The sequence below is a fragment of the Terrapene carolina genome, unplaced genomic scaffold (assembly GCF_002925995.2).
Source record: "Terrapene carolina triunguis isolate 2854851 unplaced genomic scaffold, T_m_triunguis-2.0 Scaffold111, whole genome shotgun sequence".
In the NCBI taxonomy this organism is placed as follows: domain Eukaryota; kingdom Metazoa; phylum Chordata; order Testudines; family Emydidae; genus Terrapene; species Terrapene triunguis.
Window position 1 is genome coordinate 25,983,174 of NW_020664462.1, and position 26,232 is coordinate 26,009,405.

At 44.2% G+C, this 26,232-nt stretch overlaps 1 protein-coding gene across 2 annotated transcripts in view; it reads left to right on the forward strand.

Annotated features, from left to right (window-relative positions):
• The window catches only part of ITGB1 (integrin subunit beta 1), a 77,623-nt gene extending 67,369 nt beyond the window's left edge, over positions 1-10,254 (forward strand). For both annotated transcript variants that reach the window (XM_024214441.3, XM_024214442.3), the window contains one exon: positions 9,011-10,254. Coding sequence is in view for 1 of the 2 variants with exons in the window: in XM_024214442.3 (XP_024070210.3) it covers positions 9,011-9,076 (66 nt within the window). In the remaining variant the exon portion in view is untranslated. The remainder of the gene's footprint in view (positions 1-9,010) is intronic.
• The last annotated feature ends 15,978 nt before the right edge of the window (positions 10,255-26,232 follow it).

The window sequence follows — 26,232 nt, forward strand, 5'->3', positions numbered from 1 at the left end:
ATCTTGAGTAAGCTGTTGAAAGTTGTTAAATCAATTTATTACATTTAGCTTATCTGCAATCATGTCTATTGTGAGCAACTTGATTAGTTAGACAGACATCTCTAGGGTATACAAAATGAGCCGAAAATGTTTATTTCCCAAGCAATTCAGAAAACTTTGACATAACCTTCCTGCTGTTACCTAAGAGACATATAGCGTTTTTTTTAGATTGGCTTCTGCCTTTTTGCTGCTTTATTGGCACAAGGAGGCTTGTTTTTTTAAAGTTAACTTTTTGTCTTTTTCTTAACTTTAGAAATATCAGGAATGTCTAGGTCTTCCCTGGCTTTGCAGGATGGCCTCAGCTCTATTGCTGTGAATCTGTTCAGAGCAGGGGACGAGGGTGCCATGGATAGACTGGGTGGGTTTTCAGGAAGGAAATGGAGTGTAGAGAACCTCCCCAGAAATGGATGCTTCACTCGAGTTTACAGTAGCAGTAGGCTTCCATCAATAACTTTTAACTCATGCGGATCATAGTGGTTCCTCTCAAACACTTTGGAGGAGAGTCATATACTGTTGCCATGGCAGGGAAGCTGGCTGCTGTGTAACCACAGGAAGAAGCCACTTCACTCTACTCCTAGGGTTTCCTTCTACAGGGCCTTACCACACGTTCTTCACTGTGATGCTCAGTTTAGATCTGTGTCAGTGAAAAGCACCCTACCTTATCCAAGGGGCTAACTCCTGGCCTCTAGCCTTCCAGCCATGCTTGGTGTGTCTCCTCCTTTCTGTATTCTCTGAAAAAGGGATATGCCTTTTTTGGGAGGGGTGCAATTTCCAACATTGAAGCTTGGCAGGGGATCCACATAATGGTGTTAGTCAAAAAGACCTGATGATATTTGTGAAATGGAGTAGATAGTGAGAACCAGTTCTTGAGCAAATGTCAAAAGATTCTAGAGATAAGTTTCCCACAGTAACTTGGGTCATAACTCAGACTAATTGCACATATCAAGCATATAGTTTTTGTGATTAGATGTTCTGTGATTTGTTTCAATTTAAACAATACGTCAATGGAGAAAAAAGTAGTAAGAAGGCCAATGAAACATATTGTATATAGCAAGGTATTTAACAAACAGTAATCTAAAATGCTACACACTGTGTAATGTAGCAGAGAGAATATTGTTGCAGGAACCTTAATTATATATCTTGTGAGCTTTAAATGATCTATCCTAGGTTTTCTATATCACCTTGATATCTAAGAGGTAGTTAATAGTTTCTTGCATGAACTACAAACCAGTGAAGTGCTTAAAACAGTACTGTTTGGAAGGTATGAATGGAAAAATTACTTCTGCAGTTATCTGCAGTGTTGTAACAGTGTTGGTCCCAGGGCATTTCAGAGACAAAGTGGGTGAGGTAATTCCTTTTATTGGACCAACTTCTGTTGGTGAGAGAGGCAAGCTTTCAAGCTTCACAAAGCTCCTCTTCAGGTCACCTGTGAAAGCCCAAAAGCTTATCTCTTTCACCAACAGAAGTTGGTGCAGTAAAAGATATTATCTCACTCACCTCGTCTCTCTTATACAGCTATGGCAGTTGCAGTTTCCTTTTAAGAATTTTAAACAAAATGGGTGGGAATCCACAAAGAGACTTAGGGATTGCAATGCTGGGCATCATGGCGCCTAGAAAATCTCAGGAACAACACTGAGATTCACACAGCAGGCTCCCTGTACAATGTGAATGGGGGAAGAGAGTCATCTAAGAATGCGATCCACAAAAACAAGCATATTAGGCAGGGATATTAAGCATATTAAGCTAAGCAATGGGAGATGCCAACTGGAGAAGGGGCACTAAGTCCCGCCCCCTCTCAGAGATGGGTGCTTAAGTCTAGGCTGCAGGGAGGATTTTAAATGCCTTCTTAGCACGGCTACCAGTTGGGCTCCACATGCAATTTAAGTGGCCAAATGCCTGTCTTCCCCTGGTTCGTGAATCACTCCGGGGCTTAGGTGGGAGATAAGTGTCCAGATGCTTGTAGGGAGGTAGCAGTGCACATAATCAGATTCAGAAACATAAGCACCCAGGGAAACTTTAACCTGAAAAACTTAGGTGCTGAGTGAGTTTAGGCACCTATAGATTTGACAGGAGTTTTGTGTATTGCAGTGGAGCCAAAACTGGGATTTGGGCACCTAAGTCTGGAATTTAGATACCCAGATCTTTCTATGGATCCCTCCCAATGTGTTAGAGTTTTAATGAGAATATTTTTAGCATAATTTGACTTATATATATGGGGGCAAGTTAATGCTAAAAAATTCTATCTTAGCCAGCCAGTCAGAATACATGTGGGATCTAGACTAATACAGTGTTAAATTTGTAAAGTTTCTTAACTTTTTAGTCTTACTGTATTAAAGATTCTATAAATTAACAAAGTTAAATTAATGAGGCAGATACGAATCTAAATTAGTTGTATTTTTTTTATAATAGAGGATTTCTAAATGGAAAGCAAAAGCTATTGACTTCTGCTAATCCTTGTATAAAAGTGAGCATTATTGATGTGATCGGTATGCCTAGATCAGTGATTCTCAAACTTTTGTACTGATGACCCCTTTTACACAGCAAGCCTCTGAGTATGACCCTCCTTATAAATTGAAAACACTGTTTTTATATTTAACATTATTATAAATGCTGGAGGCGAAGCAGGGTTTGGGGGTGGAGTCTGACCGCTCAGGACCTCCCTTGCAATAACCTTGCAACCCCCAGAGGGGTCACGACCCCCAGTTTGAGAACCCCTGGCCTAGATACTGTTTCAACAGGTGTAGTGTCTATTAACCAGGAAACTACACCAAAGCTCCAATCTTGCACTGAAAAACATGGTCCGTCCCTTACACCTGCATGCAGCCCTTTTTGAAGCCATTGGGGCTCTGTGACATCACAGTGGTCTGCCAGTGCAGTCCCGTTTAAAATGGGACTACATGATCAGTAGGGAACTTTTAGTGCACTCCAATAGGGTCCATCTGGGCAAGTTAGTGCATGACACTCTGGTGAGCTCTAGAATTTACACCCCACCTGGTGCACACTAATGCACCATGTAGATGAGCCCTAAGATTCTTGGTCTCAAGTGAAGTGTAATTAGTTCTACTGTATGAATACGGTGTGAACAGCTAGTGTTTCTAGAATCATTTCAATTAAACTGTGCATGACGTTTAGGTGGGCATGTGATAGAAATGGTTTATCTGCTAAATTTGCATGTTAAATGTGTGCTGATTTTGATTTACACTGTTTTATAAATGAAATATATATCTTCCTTAAATAAAAACTGCAATACACTTATCTCAGAAGGTAAGATATTCTGTGGAACTCCATAGCTAAGAGGTTAATAATGGAAAATAATCGTTCACATCTTAGTTATCAGTCAAAATTCAGCACAGATTGGTAATAACCAAAAGTTGGTACCATCCAATAGTAGCCAATGCGAAATGAGTTTGATCTAGTGAACAGTTGTCCACTACTACATTGTTAGTCTTAACAGAGAGGCTACTGATCGAGTGGGTCACAAGAGACTGAATTATTTGCACATTCCTAGGAGTGGTTACTCCAGCTCAGATCTGAGAGACACAGGTCGGGTAGCATGAGGAAGTTTGCATTATTGTTGCCTATTATGTACTTAATAGAGGACATCAGTCTCTCGCTGGCACTGCACCTAAACACTAAATTCATACAAATGTAAGAAAAGCACAGATATTCTCTGACTTTTTCCCCATCATTGGTCATCTGCTAAATGAAGGGGTATATAAACTTCAAAGCCTCTGATCTCTCTTTTTACAGCATTGTATTTAATATATATCAGCTGATCATCTATTTCCAGAGGATATATGTAGACCGAATATGGATTAGACTCTGGGAACTCCTGAGTTCTAATCCCAGCTCTTACACTGATTCCTATTGTGGCCTGCTGCAAGTCATTCAACCTGTTTGCCTCAGTTTTCTTATTTGTAAAGTGGAGATAATGCTTGCTTACCTCCCTGGGGAGTGTTGAGGGTAACTTATCTGTAAAGTGTTTAGAAGATTTAAAAAGCTACATAAGGGCAAAGTTAAAATATTTATATTGCCTAAGCAGCTTGAGATTCTCCTTCCTTACTAAGGATTATTTGCATATCAAAATTGTTTGCCAGAGTCTGATATGAATGGAGACAGCATCAAGACTTGCTTTGTTGTGTGCAAGTGCATCACTGTTATTGAAGTGTGTATGTTTTATCCCCCTACTACATGTAGTATACACACACTGTACTATAGCCTTCCTTTGTTTAGTTAAATATGAACCCAGACTTCTAGAAATCAATAAAATGACTTGTTCTTTATTGTACTAAGGTCCACAGATCCATTACAAAGGGTTTTTCAGCTCAGGGGAAGAACCCTTTTAGGGACTGGCAGCAATGGAATGCCCCGACCCCTGAAGTTTCTTCCATTTTTATCACTTCCACAGTATCTTAGCCAGACCTCTCTGCTGTAGAGCTTATTATTTCAAATTTCCAACTAACAGTTTAGCTGGCTAATTCCCAGCCATGTCACAGGGCTGCATTTGCCTTTTGCAGAGATTGCCCCTCAGCTCCACTTCAACTTCTGAGGTGTTTGCAGCAGCTGGTGCTTCTGTGGGTTTTAGGGAGAGAGCTTGGCCACAAAAGGCCAGAAGCAAAAGAAAAGGTCTATGTTGTCTGCTTTTACTGCCTGTTAGGTGTCTTGTTGAGGAGCTCAGTCAACTCTGTTGGCAGTAAGCAGTTCCTCCCTCAGCCCAGACCAGGTGGGGTCACCTAGGATCCCCCTTCCACAGGCAGGAAAGGAGCCAGATAGGATTGGAGACGCTAACTCTACTGGGCAAGATGCAGACAGCATCTCAGCAGCCCAATTCAAGTTGCATGGCCAGCAAAGGAGGCAGGCACGATTAGAAAATTTATCTCCCGGGCAAGGAGCTTCCTCTCTCCATGAGACAATGTGGTCTGGAAGCCCTTGAAGACAAATAATGTGTCTTATCGTGAGTTGGCCAGTAACCTCGGTGGAGAGTAAGCGGCTGCAGGGGATGAAGTGGGCCATGTAGGGAATTCCACATTGAAGTTTAGTGAAATGGATATCTAAGGCTTTGCAGGTATTTCTGGGGGGACCAAAGTACCAATGAGCTTGGTTCGAGGTGCTTTGGTATGGACATAGAGTTAACATGAATCCATACAGGCTTGAATTTTGGCCCTCATACAGGGCCAGTAGAAAAAGTGGGAGGTTGCAAAGGAATGCTTAATGACCAAAGTGTGCTGCCAGTGGGGTATCGTGATAAAGATGTAGCATTTCAAAGCCGGGGGAGGCCCTCAGAGATACATACATGCACCTGTTGAAACATGTTACTCCATCATGTTCAGAGTAGTGCATCCGGGTCCCCAAACACTTGAGATGTGGTCCCCAAGCAAGGGGTTCTCCTTAGAGGTGGATCAAACAAGGGAGATCAGAGATCAGATCTTTGTGAACTGCCATGTTGAGAAAATTACTAGCTTTGAGGCAGTATGCTGGCTAAGCAGTTGGCTCCTTGCCTTCCTGGTAGTACTCTCCTTTTTGAAATAAGGCATTGGCCTTCCCATTTTGGGACCCAGGCAGGTAGGTGATGGTTAACTTGAACTCAGAGAAAAACAGGACCCACCTTAGCAGCTTTTTGTTTGAAATTTGGGCCTTTCAGAGATACTCAAGGTTCTTATTGTCTTTGAACACCTGTACAAGTGGCCAAGCCCTCTCAAGGTAGTGGCATCTCTCCTTGGACCTGGTTTTAATTGCAAGCAACTACTTATCTAATATTCTGTCATTGTGCAATCTTATGTAGGAGTGAAATTAGGGGAACTATTTTTCCTGAGAAGTCAGCAATAAATTGCTGATAAAAATTGACACAGCCCAGTGTGTGTTGTAATTTAAGGGGATTCTGGGTAGCTGACCAGTCACAGATGGCTGCTTTTTTGAATCTGAACACCCCCTGGAAAGATGATGTAGCCCAAAAATTTGATGTAAGACTGGTCAAAGAGGCATTTTTCCAGATTGGCATACAAACCATGCTTCCACAGCCTTTCTAGAACAGATCAGATGTGGCAACAGTGTTGTTCTTGGTTCTCTGAGAACAGTAGGATATCACTGAGATAAATGATGACATTCTGCTCCCCTGTGTCCCTGAACACATAATTCATGATGTGTTGGAAAGTTCCAGGGGCATTGGTTAGGCCAAATGGCATTACTAAATATTCAAAGTATCTGTATCGTGTATGAAAGATTGTTTTCCACTCATCCCTGACTCTTATGCACTATTTGTAAGCTCCCTGATGGTCTAGCTTCATGAGGATTGTGGTTGTTCACACACAATCTAGCAATTCCAGGATAAAGAGGCAGAGGATATCAGTTGCAGATTTAGGGCTCGATAGTCCCTGCAAATGCAGAGCACCTTGTCCTGTCATACAAAAAGGACTAGTGCCCCTGCTGGGGAGGAAGATTAACAGATGAAGCCCTTCTTGAGATTTTCTTGAATATAGATGCATAGTGCTTCCACACTCTGTTTTGGATATGGTGTATATTTGTCCATAAAAGGCCTTCACCTTAAGCTGCAATCTACGGGACAGTTATAGTCCTGCTGTGGGGACAGGAGAGATGTGGGTTTTTTTCTCAGAAATGTTAGTGTATTCCTGGTATTTCTTGGGGAGATGGGGTTCTGGGCTCAAGGTAGTTTCTTTCTCACTGGCCCCCACTGTTTTTCCTTGGGTAGTAATATCTGTTCCTGGGGAATAGACATTGGCTAACACAGGGGGTCGCAGGCCTGCTTTTTGGCAATAATCGGAAGAAAAGTCAATGCTCTTCCCTCTTCAGGAGATACGCGGATCACGCTACTCCAAACACAGTATACCAAGTATTAGTGCTGAGAGCTGATCACATTGAAGTATAGTAACATGCGGTGCTCTCCCACTGTGGCCTCTAAGGGAATGTCTACACTGCAGTTAAAAACCTGTGGCTGGCTCAGGCTAAGAACCCTGCAAGCGGGGAGGGTCCCAGAGCCCAGGCTTCAGCCTGAGCCCAAATGTCTACACTGAAATTAAGCAGCCCCTTAGCCCGAGCCCTGTGAACCTGAGTTAGCTGGCACAGGCTAGCTGCAGGTTTTTAATTGCAGTGTAGACATATCCTAAGAGAACAATTTCCTGGGTTACTGGATCAGATGATAGGAGTGACCCATTGATTGTTTCTACCAGGTCTAGTTAAGATTTAGGCCAAAGAGGAATTTGTAGGTTCTGGGCAGCCATTGCATCTATAAAACTATCAATGGCATGAGAGTCGACCATGGCTAACTACAGGGGAATCAACTTCAATCCTCCTAGGACACATAAGTGCAGTGGTACCTGTAAGTGTGGTGAGGCTCTATGCGGTTTAGATTTGGTTCTCTTTAAAGGTGGGGGAACTAGCTTAGGGCTTGGCACTTGGTGACACCCAGGCTGTACCCTCTTACTGGGCCTGGGCTGGTTCATTTCCTGATTTCAGTCTGGATGGACAGGAAGTGAGGGAACATTCTGAAATTCTGCAGTAGAAAGAGAAGTTAAGTTTCCAGTGGTATTCCTTTTCCTCCAGGGTCAAACATTTGCAACCCAGATCCTAAAGATTCTATAGATCTGGGTGGAGTGTGTGTGTGTCATTGGGCCCCCTTTCTCTCACACAGTGAGGTATCAATACAAAAGACAAGATCAATGAAGGCGCTGAGTCTGGTGGGCTCTCTACATGAGCTAGCTCATCTTTTACCGCTTCGCTGCACTGGAACTGGTTGAGATATGTTCCAGCAAGAATCTAGCTGTGTCATTTGTTCTGACATCAAGGATAATCAGTGGATTCTTTCCTGCTCCCATTAGTATCCTCTTCAGCCTCACGTCCACATCCCATATCTTAGCTCCCGGCAGACAGCACACCCTTCTGTTCTCCGAACTTTGTCATCTGGGAACAAAGTCAATCAGAACTACAAATGCGCAGTAACTGAAATTCAGGCAACTTTTATTTAAGAGCCTAACTTCAAGCATTCCAGTTCAAAAAATGTTGAGTGAAATACTCCCCGCAACTCCTTCACCAGTATGTCATGAGATCGAAGATGTAGAGCCTTCGCCTGACCATTGAGCCCTCAGATGAGCATGTGTGGTTCATAAACTATAAGGGAACCATGTGGCGTATCCTAACATAGGAACAGCCATATTGGGTCAGACCAATAGCCCAGCTAGCCCAGTATCCTGTCTTCCGACAGTAGCCAATGCCAGGTGCTTCAGAGGGAAAGAACAGAAGAGGTCGGGATGGCATACCTGAGCCTGAGAAGGAGCCAGAATTTATCTATGTGCATTGCCAAAGAGCCACAGAAATATGTCAGCAGCCCTCCCCATCAAGGCCCCCCCCTCCAGCCCCCAGCACCTTCCACCTGCCGGCAGCCCTGCCAATCAGTGCCTCCCCCTCTCTCCCCACACCTCCCACCCACCGCAATCAGCTGTTTCACGTGTGCAGGAGGCTCAGTGGGGGCGGAAGGGGAGGAGTGAGGGCATGGAAGGGGCAGGGGCCTTGGGAAAAGGGTGGAGTGGGGGCAGGGCCTGCAGCAGAGCCGGGGGTTGAGCAGTGAGCACCCACCAGCACATTGGAAAGTTAGCTTCTGTAGCTCCAGCCCCGGAGTCAGCACCTGTGCAAGGAGCTGCTTATTAACCTCTGAAGAGCCACATGCGGCTCCGGAGCCACAGGTTGGCCACTCCTGGAATGGTAGTCATTGAGTGATCCTAAAGTAGAGATGTGTCCTAACACCTTAGCGTTTATTAGCTAAGCATGCCTTTTACTAAAGTTGATAGAGAAAATCTTGCTCAGTTTAGATGATTTAAGCTAGTATTTACTTACAGCATCTGGAAACACTACAGATCAATGCGTAATGTCATAAAATATGTTTTTGTTTGTACAGTTGTCATAAATGTAGTGCTCGTTGTGTGTACTTTTAATACTAATGTGAACATTTTTCTTTTTTTAGGGTGAAAATCCTATTTACAAGAGTGCAGTGACAACTGTGGTCAATCCTAAATATGAGGGGAAATGAACACTACTTGTATTACTTCACAACACTGTATGCAACGTAGCAATTTTTGTAGTCACAGTAAGATAGATTTAGGGCAATTCTGCAGTGATTTTACTAACTCATTACATATAGGTTTGTTTCCTATGCAGGTTTTTAAAATGTACAATATGTATTTTTTTTTTTTTTTCAAATAAAATAATCAGTGCCAGGGGACTGAGAGAAAACTTGAGACTGCATAGCCTAATCAGCTAAGGTCACATGGTGCCTTTTTGACCTTTTCCTTACTGTGTTGTTCAAATGTAGGTCTTCTGTGGGAAGTGTACGATATTGCTGTTATGTGACTGGGAGGGAAATGGTGAAATCAATCAGTATGAGGGCTCTGCCTAGCAACTGAGTATTAAAAATTAAGTTTTAGCTTTACAAGGTTATCAGGGCTTGAGTTTGCAGACATAGTTAAAATGTTAACTAAATATTTCCTTGCAAACTCTCAGATTTTTTTTTTTTAAGTTGATCAATGACTGGGTATCTGTTAGATATATCTGATTAGAAACAGTAAGATGAATAGGCTTGAAACAAATGGTGCAAAAGGCTGTGAAAAGTGTCTGCATACCTATTATTAAATTGTCAAGTGCCAGGTTATGGACAAATTGAAGGGGTTAGGAAGAAAATTTTAGGAAGGAAAAGCTTTAAAATTTGTGCCATTTTTCAAGAAGTTGCTGCTTAGTATCTTGCATATTTTTTCTTTGTAAATTCAAGCCCTTGCCAGCCTGCAGTACCATGAAGCACTCACCAGGACATCCTCTAAATACATGAGGGCCTTAATTCATATAGTGTCCTTTTTGGTAATGTTTCCTTGCTTTAAAATCTGATGCCTGTCACCTTTCTAATCTTTTAATGTATTTGGTTGCAATTTTTGTAATATTTTTGTATCAGCACAACTTTATTTTCTTTTGCAGTCTTGGCTGTACATTTGCCTTTACCCTGTAGCTGAGATTGCATAGTTTGTACTGTGACATGACTGTCACTGTCAGGTTTCATTTTTGACATGTGCCATGTATATTTGCCTTTGAACATTAAGATTGCATCTGTTCCAAATTGGTTTGTTGTTTTAAGTGCCTTTTTATTTTAACAGATGTTCACTTTTTACAGTGCTATTACTGAAGTTATTTATTAATTAAAAGTACCTAAAAACACCTAAACCGCATCTTGTCTTTCTACACTGGGGATATTAATACTGTTCAAGCAACCTGTACAATCTTTATAATGTACAAAATTGTATCAAACTTAGGGTTCCTCAAAGATTTTTTTTTTTTTTAATTCTTAAATCTAGCTGCCTCAATAGTCAATTTTAGAGTTGAGGGAGGAGGAAGAGAAGTTATATTTATACCAAATATACTTTTTGGACCAAGTATCAGGAAAGTGAGTTAATTATACAAAAGTAAACTCAAAATTATTTGTTCAAAAATAAAAATAAAAGAATTCTTACACTGCACAAAATGAAGGTTGGGTAAGTGTAACCAGAGTTCTTTGAGGTGACTCTGCATACTCCCACTTATGGGTGTTGCACCACCTGGTGCTACCTAACACTATAACCTTCTCCAAGTTGTTACCATTAGAGTGCACATGTGCCCCCTCTCCTCAGTGTTTCTGAACTTTTTGAGGGAGAGGCTATGTAAGGGTGTACTGTGCCCTCTGCTGCCTCAATTCTTTCCACTGCTGTGCCAGAGAAGCTGTCAAGGCTGGATCCCCACTTTGAACTTTAGGGTTCAAATGTAGGGGCCTGCATAAAAACTTCTAAGCTTATCTACCAGCTTAGCTTTGGTCCGCTGCCACCATCACAAGAATTCCCTCCCTGGGAAGCCTTGAGAAACCTTTCACCAATTCCCTGGTGAACACAGATCCAAACCCCCTTGGATCTTAAAACAAGGAGAAGTTAACCATCCCCCCTCCTTCCTTCCACCCTCCTTTCACCAACTCCTGGTGAATACAGATCCAAACCCCCTTGGATCTTAAAACAAGGAGAAATCAATCTGGTTCTTAAAAAAGAAGGCTTTTAATTAAAGAAAAAGGTAAAAATCATCTCTGTAAAATCAGTATGGAAAAGAGCTTACAGGGTAATCAAACTTAAAGAGCTCAGAGGACCCCCCTCTGTCTTAGGTTCAAAGTACAGCAAACAAAGATACACACTCTGGTAAAAAGGTACATTTACAAGTTGAGAAAACAAAGTAAATCTAAGACGCCTTGCTGTCTTTTTACTTACTAGTTTGAAATAGGAGAGACTTGTTTAGAAAGATGGGGAGAACCTGGATTGATGTCTGGTCCCTCTCAGTCCCCAGAGCGAACCACCCGTTAAAACAAAGAGCACACACAAAAGCCTTTCCCCCCCCAAGATTTGAAAGTATCTTGTCTCCTTATTGGTCCTTGGGTCAGGTGTCAGCCAGGTTACCCGAGCCTCTTAACCCTTTACAGGTAAAAGGATTTGGAGTCTCTGTACACAGAGAGCTGTTACCCTTCCCTTTATAGTTATGACAGAAGCCATAATGGGACTCTGAATAAGAGGGGAATGTGGATGGGAAGCGTGACTATGCAGAGTCATTTTGAAGAACTCCAGTTACAGATAAAGCAAGTAACCTTCACTACTTCTTTGAGAGTGTCTGCATAGTCCCACTTATGGGTATTTTGATAAGCAGTACAGAAAACTCAGGAGGTGGGAACAGTGCTTTAATTGAAAAATAATTCAAGTATTGCTCTGCCTAATTTGGCATCTGCTTTTGAAGCCAAATCTAGACCATAATGTTTAGTGAATGGATGTAGTGACTTCCGAGGAGCAGTCTTGTAAATTTCTAAAATAGGAACATATTAAGTGCTGCTACAGCTCTAGTAGAATGAGGTCATAGGATAGTAGGCACAGAAATATCTGCTAACTTGTAACATTCGGTGATATATTGTTTAACCCATCTAGAATAGTCTGAGCAGACACACTATGACTAGAGCCCTGTGCGGATACAAAATATGTATCTGCAATCCACAATCATGGTCCACGGATATCCACATATTTGCAGGGTTTTAGATATAAAATTTGGATCTGCATCCATCCGCAATCTGTAAACATGGTCTGCAGGGCTCTAACTAACCCCATATTATTCTTCGCATAAGAAACAATCTACATGATTGTAAGAAACTCAGATGCTATTTTTGGTAAAAACCTGGGGGATCAAGTCTAAGAACTACCTTATGAAAATCTGTAAATGGCTCATCACCCATTACAGCATGCAATTCACCCTTCTGGATGATAATATAGCAATAATGAATACTGTTTTAATAGATAAATAAAATAAGGAACATTCCACCAAGGTTTCAAATAGTGGTTTCATAAATATAGATAAGACCAGCAAAAGATCCCAAGAGGGAACTGTATCCCTCAAAGGAGGATACATATTAGGTACCCCTTCATAATCTTTTAACTGTATCATCCACAAACAGCAGTCTATCGCTGACCAAAAAACGGTAAGCTGAGATAGCTGCCAAGTGAACTTTAAGAGGAATTAGGTAACTCTTGAGATTTTAAGTAAATTAAATACTCCAAAATACAGGGTGTAGAAGCTGAAACTGGAGAACTAGTTTCCCCTCATCGAAGCAACACTTTCTAGTAGACAGCTTTCTAAAACTGAGCAGTCTGTTCTGCACTAAGAAGGATTGTTCAAGATTAGTCCAAGTCCAATAGCTTAGGCAGTCAAATGAAGAGACTGAGGGACCTGCCTTGCTATTGTGGCAAGAGATTTGGAGACAGAAATGCATCAAACTCTGTGTGACAGCTGAAGCAGGTCCAGATACCACTGCTGTCTTGGACAAGCTGGGACAGTCAGTATCGTTCTTGCCCTGTCCTGATTAATCTTCTTCACCACTTTCAGAATTAATGGAAATGGAGGGAAAGCCCCTTTTCCAATGCACAAGAATGGTGTCTGAGATGGACTGACTGCCCTTCCTGGTCATGGACAGAAGAGACTATACTTTTTGTTGAATCTTGTTGCAAATAGTTTAACAGCAGGCCAACCACAACTGAAGATGTCTTTTATTACTTGACCTTTTAAGGCCACTCATGCCTCTGAAAATTGTCCCTGCTGAGATGATCTGCTAGCACATTACTCTGCTCTGTAAAATGCAAGCCCACCAGATAGACCTTGTGAAGAATGCACCAGACCCATAATCTGACCACTTCAGCACGTAAGTGGAAAAAATGAACACCCCTGTTTGTTCACATAATATGTAATGGTTGTGTTGTCTGCGGCTGCCTGAATAATCTCCCCCTCTACATAAGGAAGGAAAGATCTGAGGGCCAAATGAATGGCTCTTGACACCAACACATGTATATGCAAGCTCGTTTCCTGAAAAGCCCTTTGGCTTCTGATTATGAAATGGCCTAAATGCATACCCCATCCTTGTTGGATACATCTGAAGGTGTTGTGACTGGTGGTGAAAGGGGAATTGAACAGGATGCCTCCAAGAACATTTGGTCTGTCTGTCTATCATCTCAACAAATTGAGGACATTCTGAGGCATGATAACTGTCACGGGGCAAGCACGCCCCATCCCTCTTGGGGTAGGGTCAGGGTAGTTATTTCCCCATGGCTGAGTCTATATGATTCCCCCTTGCCTCAGGATAGTGTGGCATAGAGGTAAAAGTCAATATGGCTGCCCTTTCTCAGGGCTGCATGTCCAATGGTCAGAGTTAGTTTGGCTGCCTTGTTCAACAGGGCTGTGTGGCCTAGTAGTGAATCAGGGGTAGTAGGCCGCCAGCTAGGGGTGGGTGGCAGCTGGGTAGGAGGACCCAGGCCCTCCCTGCTCCACTGGATCCCAGCTTAGGGCCCTAGCAGTGGCAGGAGCACTCACCGTTGGGTTAGCGGGGCATCCATCCGAAACACGATGACGCCACCCAGCACAATGACTAAGTCCCCCTGAACTACTTCCTACCCTGTCCCTGGTGTGGTAGTCCTGGTGTCTCCAAAGTCCATAGGCTCCTCAGCCTGTGCAGCTGTCAACAGCTCCGTTGGCCCTTGGGCGTCCACAGGAGCTTGGGCATTCGCCTGTGTCACGGTGTCTCTGGCCTCCACCGTCTAGTGACTCAACAGTACCTGGACTGGAGCCTGCAGCAGGCATCCTCCTTCCTCAGCGGTCAGTCCCAAATGAGATGGGCTGCTCCCTTTTATACTGGTCTCCAGATGGAGCATGTCCACCAGGGCCGAGGGGGCATGGCCTTCTCAGCCGAGAGAGTAGAGTTCACCCTTGCCGTACCAGTGTGGGCAAGCACACCTTGTCACAACAACAAACATTTGAAGACTGTGACTTGAGACATCTGTATCAGCCTCATTCTGAGATGAGTAAACGGAGTTACATAAGTTGTAGCTGCCATCAAACTCATGAGATCCGGGAAGAGGCCCTCTTTCTGGGTTTGTCAGGTTCGCCTTTGGAAAACAGACTGCTCTATTTTCAGAAACCTGTCCTCTGAGAAAAAGGCGTTCGTGGATATTGAGTCCAATATAGAACCTATAAGAAGAATTCTCTAGGTTGGGCAGAGATCTAATGGTTTTTGTTGTTGTTGTTGTTGGTTTTTTTTGGCATGCAGAAGCAGACCCAAATCTGAAAGGAGAGAGGTTGTAAAACTGATGGGACATAACAGTTCTTCTTTGCATAATGGTCCCTATTGTATTCCACTGAGAGTTAAACGCACAATGCACTCCATGTGTCCGGAGCCAGAGATTTTGAAAGCAGTAGTGTCTGTTGGTCCACACACATGCCCTTGCTTTACCTCCTAGTTTTGCCAAGGCAATAAAGGGCAAGGTGGCCCGACCATGTTCTCAGTTCCTTCTCACTGCTGCATGGTCCAAGTCGGAGCCTCTGCTGTTCTCTCATCTCTTGTGATACACTTTCTAAAACAGATAAAAGACTGTTTTACTCTTGTATATAGGTAATATTTTTGTTGTTTAGGTAGTAGTTTTTAGTGTAGCAGTAGCATTTAGGATTTAAGAACTTTGGACACTGTTTTTCCAGCCACCCATTCACCCCTCAGTGCCCTCACCTGGATACTAGCTTATGCCGAAGAAACCAAGGTTCAAGATCTGCACCTCCTGCTCTTGCACAGTCTCTGTCAGTGACGAGCACCAACACTGCCTTTTCTGCCTGGGGGAAGTCCACATTGCATCCAGGTGCAGTATCTGCCTCTCCTTCCCAAGCCATACCCAGGAAGGCCAGGCCCTCCACCTCAAGAAGCACCTCATGGAGGTCACCATAAGGTGCAGTTGGATCCAGGCCAGGGAACACCCACCCACCCCGTACATCAGCCTGAAGAATCGAAGCATGCATCTCCTATTGAGGCATTCAAGTCTGGTTCCACTGGAGCTATGTATCCCATGACAGGGCCTAGTCATGAGGCTAGGAAGCATATGCATAAACATGGCAGTAAGTCTTCCTCAAGGCTCAAGAAGGACACTGCATGCTTCACAAGTTCCAGCCACGGAGACGTGGCGTGTTCCAAGGCTCACAAACATGACAAGAAGTCACACAGAACACTGGACCTACTGGTCCCAGTCATCAAGCCGTGTACCCCTTCCAGATCAGCACTGCTGAAGTCAAGGGAACTTTTGGTTCTGGGACAGTCCTCTGTTCCAGTTCCAGTTTTGTTTCCGACTGCAGAGTACGTGCTGCTGACACCGGGGAGGCTCGAGTCAGCATCCAGACTTCATGAACTCTTTGCATTGGAAGAGGTGAGGTCTCCATGTCTTCGGGTGCATTAGCCACCTAAGAGAATACACTCCCCTGCTTTGGACTTACCTCCTTCGGGTCATGTTCCTGACCCCCTCCTCTGACTCCCAGGGTTCCAGTGGCACCACCATTTGAACAAGGCTCTGACTTCTCAGCATCAGAGGACTCGGATAAAAGGCAAGGTCCGCCTCTCTTCTTGTACCATCAGCATGACTATCCAAAGGTTCCACCGGCTCAGTGGCAATACCCTCCCTTGTCTCAGCTCAGGAGTCATGGGTACCCCTCTCTGTGGGGCCCTCTGCACCAACTGCCAGATCCTCCTAGTAGGCCGTACTGGGGGTCTTGGCCCCAATATCTGCCTTTGGAACCTTCCCGATCAGCCCAAGAAGAATCCCCCATCTTGCATCTCCAGCCTTCATCAAGTAGGCATTCAGAACTGGGGGCTGGAGGATGCACTGCTTAGCCCAACTCTAATGGTAGCACTGGAACTAGAGCGGTTCGCTTCATCTTCTCCAGATGCAGCAGCATTATCTACTCGTTCCTCCCACGCCGGATGACTACCGTCAGTTCCAGGAAATAGTTACGAAGAAAGTCCCTCACATTCCACTGGAGGAAATGCGGGAGAGCCAAAATCGGTTACTTGATATTGCATGCATCGGTACCTCCCAGAGTGGCACTACCAATCAACGATACCATTCTCTAACCAGCCCAAACTGACTGGCATACTACAACTACTTGCGCACTGACCTCAAAGGGTGCGGAAAAGAGCTACTATGTACAAGCAAAGGGGTCTGAGTTCTGTTTTCTCACCTCCTGCCCAATTCCCTGGTTATACAAGCAGCAACAGAATGGGCCCAACAGCAACATCCGCATTCTGCTCCAGCATACAAGGAGGAAAAGAGACTGGATGTCCTACGTCGCAAGGTCTTTTCTTCATCCAGCCTTCAGTTTCAGATCTCCAAGTACCTGGTATTATTAGCTAAATATGACTTTCTAAATTATGGTCAGTAGTGGACTTTGTGGACAAGCTTCCCCAGCAGGACCATGCTTTCTTACAGACTCTCTTAGAGGAAGGCAAACTGGTCGTCAGAATGACACTGCAGTCTCTGGTGGATTCGGCGGACACATCTTTGCGTACAATGACCACAGGAATTGTAAGGAGGAGGGAATCCTGGTTGCATTCATCTGATTTCCCCAGGGAGGTACAATATACTATTGAGGACCTCCCTTTCGATGAATCTCACCTCTTCAACCAGAAGACTGATGATTCCCTGCAGTCCTTCAGAGACTCCACAGCCGCGCTGCAATTGCTGAGTATCTATACACCAGCACCCATGCTCAAGTTTTACCGCTGCCTCCTGCACAATGGTTCAGAACTCCTCAATTCTTTCATCAGTGCCCTACGAGCCTCCTTGTGAGCATCAGAAGACCTACTGGTACCATCCTCCTGGTCCGTCCACGCAGTTTTCGACACCACACAGTATTCACATAAGCAATATTTCTGAGTGCTTCTGCTGCCAGCTTCTCTGGAACTGCTCACACAACACAATGGCAGGATTGGGCATCCCGACCCACAGATGCTTCACCTGAAGCTTGGGTTTTAGATGGGCAACTTTGCTAGAATGGGAATGTTTGATCGCAGCATTGATGAAATTGCCGTGTGAACCTCTTGCGTCTTGCTCTCTGTCTCTCCTCTCCATGAAGGTCAGCCTCCTGGTAGCTATTACTTCTGCAAGAAGGGTAGGTGAATTGGGGGCCAGGATGGCAGACAACCTCCCCTTATCATGTTCCATAATGACAAAGTTTCCCTGAGCTTGCACCCCAAGTGTCTGTCAAAGGTTGTATCCCACTTTCATCTCAATCAACCCATACACTTACCTGCTTTCTTTCTGAAGCCACATGCGTCAGCAGAGGAACAGTGCCTTCACTCCCTCGATGTCCACAGGGCCCCAGCCTTCTATCTGCGGAGGATGAGATCATTCAGGAAGTCCCCTAAACTGTTTATCACTATAGCAGAAAAGATTAAGGGCCAAGCTATCTCTACTCAGAGGATTTCTAAGTGGGTTTCGGGGTGCATTACACTGTCAATTATCAGGACTGTATCCCTGCCTTGGGGTATGTGCCTGCTCCATGAGAGTGCAAGCATTGACCGCGATTGCACTTCATGACGTACTGCTTACTGATATATACGGCAGCCATGTGGAGTTCAGTATATACCTTTTCTTCCCATTACACCTTGGTGCAAGACTACGATGGATGCCTTGTTCAGCATGGCTGTTCTCCATTCCACGGTTCCATCATCTTACTCGCACTCTTAAATTGGTACTGCATGTTAATCACCCTCAGTGAAATACAGTAGGGGCCATCACAACCCTACTGTAGAAGAGGAAGTTACTTACCTGTAACTGCAGATTCTTAGAGCAATTCCAATCCCGCCCTTCTTCCCTCTGCTGCAGATTTCTTGGTTTACCATGGATAAGGAACTAAGGGTGTGGTCGATCCACCCTTCCTTTTATCACCTCAGACGAAACCATGAGGTGGAGCAAGGGCACATGCATGAACCAATGGACACTACTACTTTCAAAATCTCCGGCTCCAGACGGATGGCATATAACCCTCAGTGAAATACAGATAGGGACCACACATCTTAAAGAACCTCCAGCTACAGGTAAGTAACCTCCTCATCTTTGTGTATGGCAGCCTTTACCCATATTTGAATGATTGCTAAACAAAAGTACCCTGTTTTCTCAGATGTGCCACTACCACAGAAAGGCATTTTATAAAAACTCTTGATGCTGTGGTCAGGCTAAGCAGGAGGACTTTCTACTGAAAATGCTGTTGGGCTATTACAAAATGAAGATTTTTTGACTACTGTGTTGGATAGACATATGAAAATATGCACCCTTTAAATCGAGAGTTGAGAACCAGTCCATAGTTGTAAGTGAGGGAATTGAGACTAGGGTTAACAAACATCTAGACATTCTGATTTCATATCTGTTCAATTTTCTTAAATCTAAAATAGGATGAAAATGCCATCTTTTTTCTGTCCTAGGAAGTACTTTGAATAAAAACCCTGACCACACAGATGTTTGGGTATCTCCTTGACAGCTCTTATCTGGAGCAATTTGTATACTTCTGAAAGTAGAATAACCCCATGAGAAGGTTCCCTAAATAGGGAAGCATAGGGGGAATGGAAAGAAGGTTGATTTTTTTTAAACTGAAATACATAGCCCTTCTCTTTAATTTCAAGGACCCATAAATCCAATGTAATCAGCCTTCATTTATTGATGAATTGGGCTAGCCTGTCTCCAAATAAAAGATAGGTTAAGTCCTCACTAATTGGCCCATGACTCTCAATCCTCACCTCACATCTGAGGCTTAGTATTCAATGAAGATGAAGAAGGAGGAGCAGGCTGTTTCATCTTAAATCTAGAGACAGACCTCTTTTTGTGCTGGCTCTGGAAAGAAGACATAGGTGGCTGATGCTGTTGCCCAATATCTCTGATTTGAGAAGAAATAATAACAACTGAGAGTAAAATTGCCTCTGTCAAAAAGGAGTAGAAGTTCTCCTTTTGGTTGAGGGATAAAGACCCACTGAATGAGCAGTGAATCTAGTTTCCTTTAATTTTTCCCACAGTTCAACAGTTTTATTGCTGAAAAGACCACCCCCTTTTAAGGAGAGATCTTCCACTTTAATTCTAGTGTCTTCAGCCATGAAAGATGAACAGAGTGAAGCATGTCTCCTCAAAGTAACAGAAGAGTCTGAAGCATTAAGTGATGCTCTGTGGGCATGCTTTGCCACATTCTGTCCTTCTGTCAAAATAGCATTCACCAGTCTTTTATCATCGCACAAATCTTGGGCAAACACAGCCATCCTTTCCCATAGATGGAACTGATGATACACCTGGACCGCTTTGATAATTAGCCACCCTAATAGCAAGAGAAGCAGAAGAAGTTGCACCAGTGTGCAACTTGCCACCATCTAGCACAAGGTGTTTTTGGAAGGGTTTGCAATGCCTCATTGGGGCAAATGAGTCATGCAGGGATGACTGTGAACATTGTTTCACCATCCCATGATGCAGTTTTCTCCATCCCATAATTGTATCTGCATCCCAGAATGTTTTGTGCCTCTTTTCAAAAGCCCTGTAAACCCGCATATCTGCTATCTCTGTGAGAAGCATGGATCCTGCACAGCTCTGCACTACTGTGATAAGCATTGCGAGCACAATGTGTCTGATCCTGAAGCATTTGCAGAGCTGCCAGATGAGCCATGGGGAACATGACGATGCCTTGAAGTCTAGCTTGCTGTGGGACACAGAAAGAAACAATTCAAGATTGTTAAGTATCAGAGGGGTAGCCGTGTTAGTCTGGATCTGTAAAAGCAGCAAAGAGTCCTGTGGCACCTTATAGACTAACAGACGTATTGGAGCATGAGTTTTCGTGGGTGAATACGTCTGTTAGTCTAAGGTGCCACAGGACTCTTTGCTGCTTTCAAGATTGTTGGCATTCATGGAGCAGCTGCAGACAGTGCAGCACTGGTTCTGGGCCAGAGAAACAAACACTGACTGGTGGGATTGCATCGTTATGCCGGTATGGGATGACAAGCAGTGACTGCAGAACTTTCAGATGTGCAAGGCCACGTTCCTGGAAATGTGTGTGGAGCTCGCCCCCATCCTCCGGTGTACCGACACCAAAATGAGAGCTGCATTGACAGTGGAGAAGCAAGTGGCGATCGCTGTGTGGAAGCTTGCAATGCCAGATTGCTACTAATCTGTTGGGAATCAATTTGGAGTTGGGAAATCCACTCTAGGGGTTGCTGTTATGCAAGTGTGCACCTTGACAGCAGCAAGAAGCGCTTCAACTACAGGCTCAGCAGGTGCAGAATGACAGTTGAATGTGCATTTGGCCATCTGAAAGGCCACTGGCACTGTCTACTCACAAGATTAGATCTCAGTGAAAAAAATATCCCAATGGATATAGCTGCCTGCTGTGTGCTTCACTATATCTGTGAAGGAAAGGGGGGAAAGTTTCTGCCAGGATGGAGGGCAGAGGTGGAATAACTGTCTGCTGATTTTGAGCAGCCAGATACCAAGGCTATAAGAAGAGCTAAACAGGAAGCTATATGGCTCAGGGAGGCTTTGAAAGACCAGTTTAATAGTCAGTCACAGTAACATGTGTTGCTGCAGTGTGCTCTGCCTGGCATTGATTTTTTGTATCCTGGTATGAACCTTGTAATGAGTGCTGTATATTAGTAATATAACATTGCAAATGCACCAATTGCTATTATGTGTGAATAATGTCAGCCCCAGCCAGCATATGTTGTGAACTAATAAAGATTATTTAAGTTTCCATAAATAGACTTTTATTCCAAACCCATGCAAACAGACAAATCTGAAACTAAATGAAACTTTAGAAATGCAGGGGAAAGAACCTTTGAAGAAGAAAGAAAATTCATTTTCATTTCAAAAACACGTTCACCAACCATCTCTCTCACAGGTCTGTGTATGTGTGACTATGATTGCACTCTTCCTATGGTGTGGAGCGGTAGGGGTAATGCAGTGGCCCTGGATGCCACACAGAATGTTAGGATGGGGGTGTGTGCAGGGAGATCACAGAATGCAATCCTCTATGGGCTGCAGAGTGTGGTGAGAACGGGACTGTTGAACCTGAAGTCAACAAGAGTCTCCAGCATGTCTGTTTGCTGCTTGAGAAATGCTAGCATCTCCTGCTGTACATCTCTCCCCTTTTCCTGTACTTTTCTCCTATCTGTTCTATCCCTGTCCATTCTGTCTGTGAGGGTGATCCTCCAAGCCCTGTGCTTGGTATCCGAAGCATCAGAGTCTTGCAGGATCTCTAAGAACATGCCCTCTCGTGTCCTCTTTCTTCCTCATCTGACTGAGCCGCTCCACTGGTGTGGATGGAGAGATCCTCAAGGCCACGTTTCCAGCTGCATGGAAACGTGGTGTGCTGAACTCACTCTCCTTGATCCACACAAGTTACAAGCGCTACATTCTCACTTCTCCTTGCGATTCATAGAGCATGGCGGCAGTCCCAGCTATGATGAGTACAGCCGGGCAAAAGAGGTGAAACTCGCAGGCATGAGTATATGTGGATAGGGCTGTTGAACTGAATACTGGCACCATTTTCCACAGGCAGTGGTGATTTTAGTTGATGCCTCACTCTTGAGAGTAAAAGAGGCTGAAATTGAACAGATCCTGCATGCATCCGTCTGCAGACCAGGTCCATATGCTGCTAGTTTGTAAGCTGCAATGGTGCCTGCTGAAGTAATTGCTGAATGGCATGGGAAAGTGTCCTACAGTGGTGGAAGAAATAAGGCAACCCTCTCCAGAAACCTTCTGCAGAGGATTGCAAACTACCTTGAGGAAAGTTTACTTCAGATCTCTATAGAGGATTCATGGGACATCCTGTGCACATAAACAAACTGTTCTGCAGGGCCCCCTCTGCCTACCTGTACACGGGAATGAGAAGCAGATAGTGACTCTACCTCTATTGGTTATTTCACTACCTTTTCTAGCATGATTAAAAAAAAGTAAATGAACACGTGTCCCTGCAATATCAAAGCAAACTGCATACTTACCAGAGGTTCCTTCTCCTGCATCAGGCTTGCCTGTGACGTAGTATAGGGACTGGCTCAACTGCTCTGGAATCAAAAACAGGTCTGGCTCACTGTGCCATTGGATCCCCTGGTCGCCTGTTCCCCATAGTCCTCCTCTTCCTCGTCGAACACCTCCTCCTCACTGTTCATTCCAAGGGCCTGTGACTCCAGCTCACCCAACGTATCCAGGGGGCTCATAGCGGGGGTGGTGGGGTCTCCACTGAGGAAGGCATGCAGCTCTTTGTAAAAGCAGCATGTCTGCAGCTCCGCACCAGAGCGACTGTTAGCCTCGCTTGCCTTCTGTAAGTCTGCCCACAGCTCCTTGGCTTTCACATGGCACTACTGTGGGTCCCTTTTGTAGCCCTGCTCCCCCATGCCCTGAGCATTCTGCTCCTAGATATCGACATTTCTAGAGCTGGACCGGAGCTGTGCCTGCACAGCCTCTTCTCCCCACAGACCCAGGAGATCCAACACCTCCTGTGTACTCCAGGCAGGAGTGCTTCTGCAGCATGGAGCTGGCATGGTCATCTGGGTAATTGCTAGGTGAGCTCTCCACACTGAACAAACAGAAAATGGAATTTCAAAAATTTGCGGGGCTTTAAAAGGGGAGGGGCGTGTACCTGGCTGCCGGGTAGCGGAGTTCAAAACGGTGACCCGAGTGGGACATTGTGAGACACCTCCTGGAGGCCACTAAAGTGGACATAAGTAACGCAGTGTCTACGCTGACACTGTATCGACCTAACTACATCAACTTAAGTGCTACACCTCTCACAGAGGTGGAGTTAAGTCAGAGTAGCAGGCGAGTTATATCGGTGGGAGTGACATTTGAATGTAGATGCTTACAGAGTTAGGTCAACATAAACTGCCTTGTGTTGACTTAACTCTGTAGTGTAGTCCAGGGCTAAGCCTGGTACTGGCTGCAGCCACAGCCAGGGAATTAGGCACAGGATGGGTATGAAAGTAAGAAAACCCTTCGTGGGGTATCCGATACAGTTTCTTCACTTTTTTGGAAATAAGATGGCAGGAAGCAGGAGTTGACCAAACAGTCGTAGCAGGCTGCAAAAGACCATCCAGAAACTACATCATATTTGTGGCGGTAGCTCCAAGGATGTCAAATAGTGGGTGGGAGGTTTCCTCCATAGCTACTGAAGTTAAGTTCAGTGGGGATACCATGCAGTCCACCAAATCATGGAACTGCAAAGCATCCTCAGAAGTGGAAGAAGCAGAAGCTATGCCACATGTTGATCAGGTGACAAATCAGGAACTCACCAATGATGATCCCAGCTTCCTGAAACCTTTAGACAGCTCAGCCTTATTGGAGTAAGCTACCAGAGCTAAAACAGGCTTCTTAGTTTTGGATCCAATGATCTTCGGGAACAGGATGGTTTAGAAGCAAAAGCCCCCTTAAGCAGAAGCACCTGCAGCCTGTTCTGCCTCAACTTGTGCACTCTGAGAAATGAAAGTCTGGCAAATAGAACACCCAGAAGGAGAGTGGTCTTCCCCGAGGCACATAAGGCACCTAATGTGGTTGTCACGGCCAGGGAGACAACTGGGCATGAAGCACATCTCTTAAAACCTGGTTTCTTCCTCTATTCTGGTTCTGCCATTATGTGGAACTGACTTTACAAACTATACTAAACTATCTTATACTAAAAAGAAAGGACAACTATAAATCATCAAAGGCACTTATAAATGGGGAAAAAACACCCTTGATCCCAATGGCTCACTTCCATCTGATGCAGAGGTTGGAAGGAACTGAGGCTATAGAGGGCACAGTGCCACCTTATATAACTTTGTCCACAGAATGTTCAGATATGCTGAGGAGAGGGGTAGGAGAGAGTGCATGTGCACACTAACAGGTACTGCTTGGAAGGTTCTACCATCAGGTTCCACTTGAAGATGATGCATAGAGTCTAACACAGCAGTGTTTATGCCGTATTCTATAGTAATAACTTGTGTAACGTGACCACCTTTTGTTTCATTTACTTCAATCTTAAATTAGTCCTGAAAAGTCTATTCTAGTAATTATACCATTCTTTTCTGTTTGTGAACTGGTACTCTTGATTATAGGGAAATACATGAATTATAGTGGTGACAAAAAAAACAGAATAATGCAATGTGAAGAGTATTGTGGATTTAAATGTGGTGATTTTGTTGAAAAAAATGTATTCAATATTATACTGTAAGGCTTTGCATATCCAATTTGTGCTGTATACAAACCGAGATTTTTCTAACTGTTAGTACTGCAAGCTTCTCATGATCCCTGAAAGTGAGATTCATGAAATCCCTCCTATGCATTTATTCAGCAGTAATATTTGGCATCTGAAACAGTTATTAATATGGTTTATGCACACTGTAAAGTAGCATGCAACTTGCTCTTGAGTAATTGTCCACATGGATCCCATTTCTGGTGTGCATATGCCCCCTTCGCAGGTCCTGCTGTGGCGTGGAGCCCCAGACAATTGCCCTGCTTGCTACCTCCTAATACTGGCCCCGGCTATTATATGCAGAAAAGCAGTTGTGGTGGCACAGATGGGCCATGGAGTTTTTTTAGCATGTTGGGCGGGGCTCAGAAAGAAAAAGGTTGAGAACCCCGATCTAGATAGTATAGTTGTTAGTTTCTCTGATTATTTTTATGTCTGTTGCCTTAAAAAAGAAAAGATCTGTTAATATTAAGGGCTTCCATGGTAACAGGACCCATCGGCTCCACAGTAACCTCCATGGCTAAAGCTAAGTTCCTGGAGTTCAAATTTGCCTCTTCTTATGATGTGGCTAGTCCAATGAACAACTCTCGGTATCTTTTTTTTTTTTTTAATCCATTACCCCCAGTATGTATTCAATTTGTCTTTCTTTTTCTAAAAGAACTGAGAAGGTGAGAGAGGCGTGCCTTAAACTTAATATTCCTGGAGTGTTCTATCAGAACCTCCTCAAATCCAGAGGGAAAAAGCTCTAATAGGCTTCATTCCTGAGTGCTCCTATGAGCTACAGCTCAACTTTGAGCTCTCAAGCTCATTTGTCAAAGAAGTGCTTCTGAGAGTGGCAGAGCAACTTCTCCTCCAGAACCAAGACTTAAGTCACCCCCTCTGGTGTTTATGAAAGCAAGACAAAAAAAAATATCATGTGTTAGTCTAATCTCAGATGCCACAGTCAAAGAAGTAGCCAATGGCCTAAGATGGGTCCTTCTGATGCCTTAATACTGACTGTGAAACAAGTGCCTGTGCTATCAGCTAAATCTGCAGACCACATCTGTCCTGGCACCAACTTCCCAGTACCATTATCACCACAGTACTGCATGAAAAAATTGTGATACTGGTACTAGCTCCTTCACCCTCACAGGTAGAAGAGATATGGGCACACTAGCACCCCAGAAAAGGTGGCCCCAAAGGCTTTGCAAAATAAATTCTAAAACAATCACTCTTTGCTTTAGCCAACATACACACACAAAAAATACAGAGCCAGATAAAACATCTATGCACACGGCCTTGCCCCTGTACCCTCACTACTCTTGACCATACACAATTAGATTGACTTACAAAGCAAAGTGGAAGAGGTTTTTCTATTTGGGTATCCAAACATCACCTGCCTCCCTTGAAAAATCCTATTTCTGCTGTTTTGGTCTAGTGACACCTTCCATCAGTCTATAACGATATATTTAGCACCAATTTCTGCAAACTCCCGACAATGTTTCCCCTCCTGGGGTATGCCCGGGTCTCCAGGGTTTAAGCTCTGCGAGGTCTGTGGCAAGTTTATGACCAAGAGTGATCCTCACTCTTCCTGCTTGCGGTGCCTTGGTGAGAGTCACC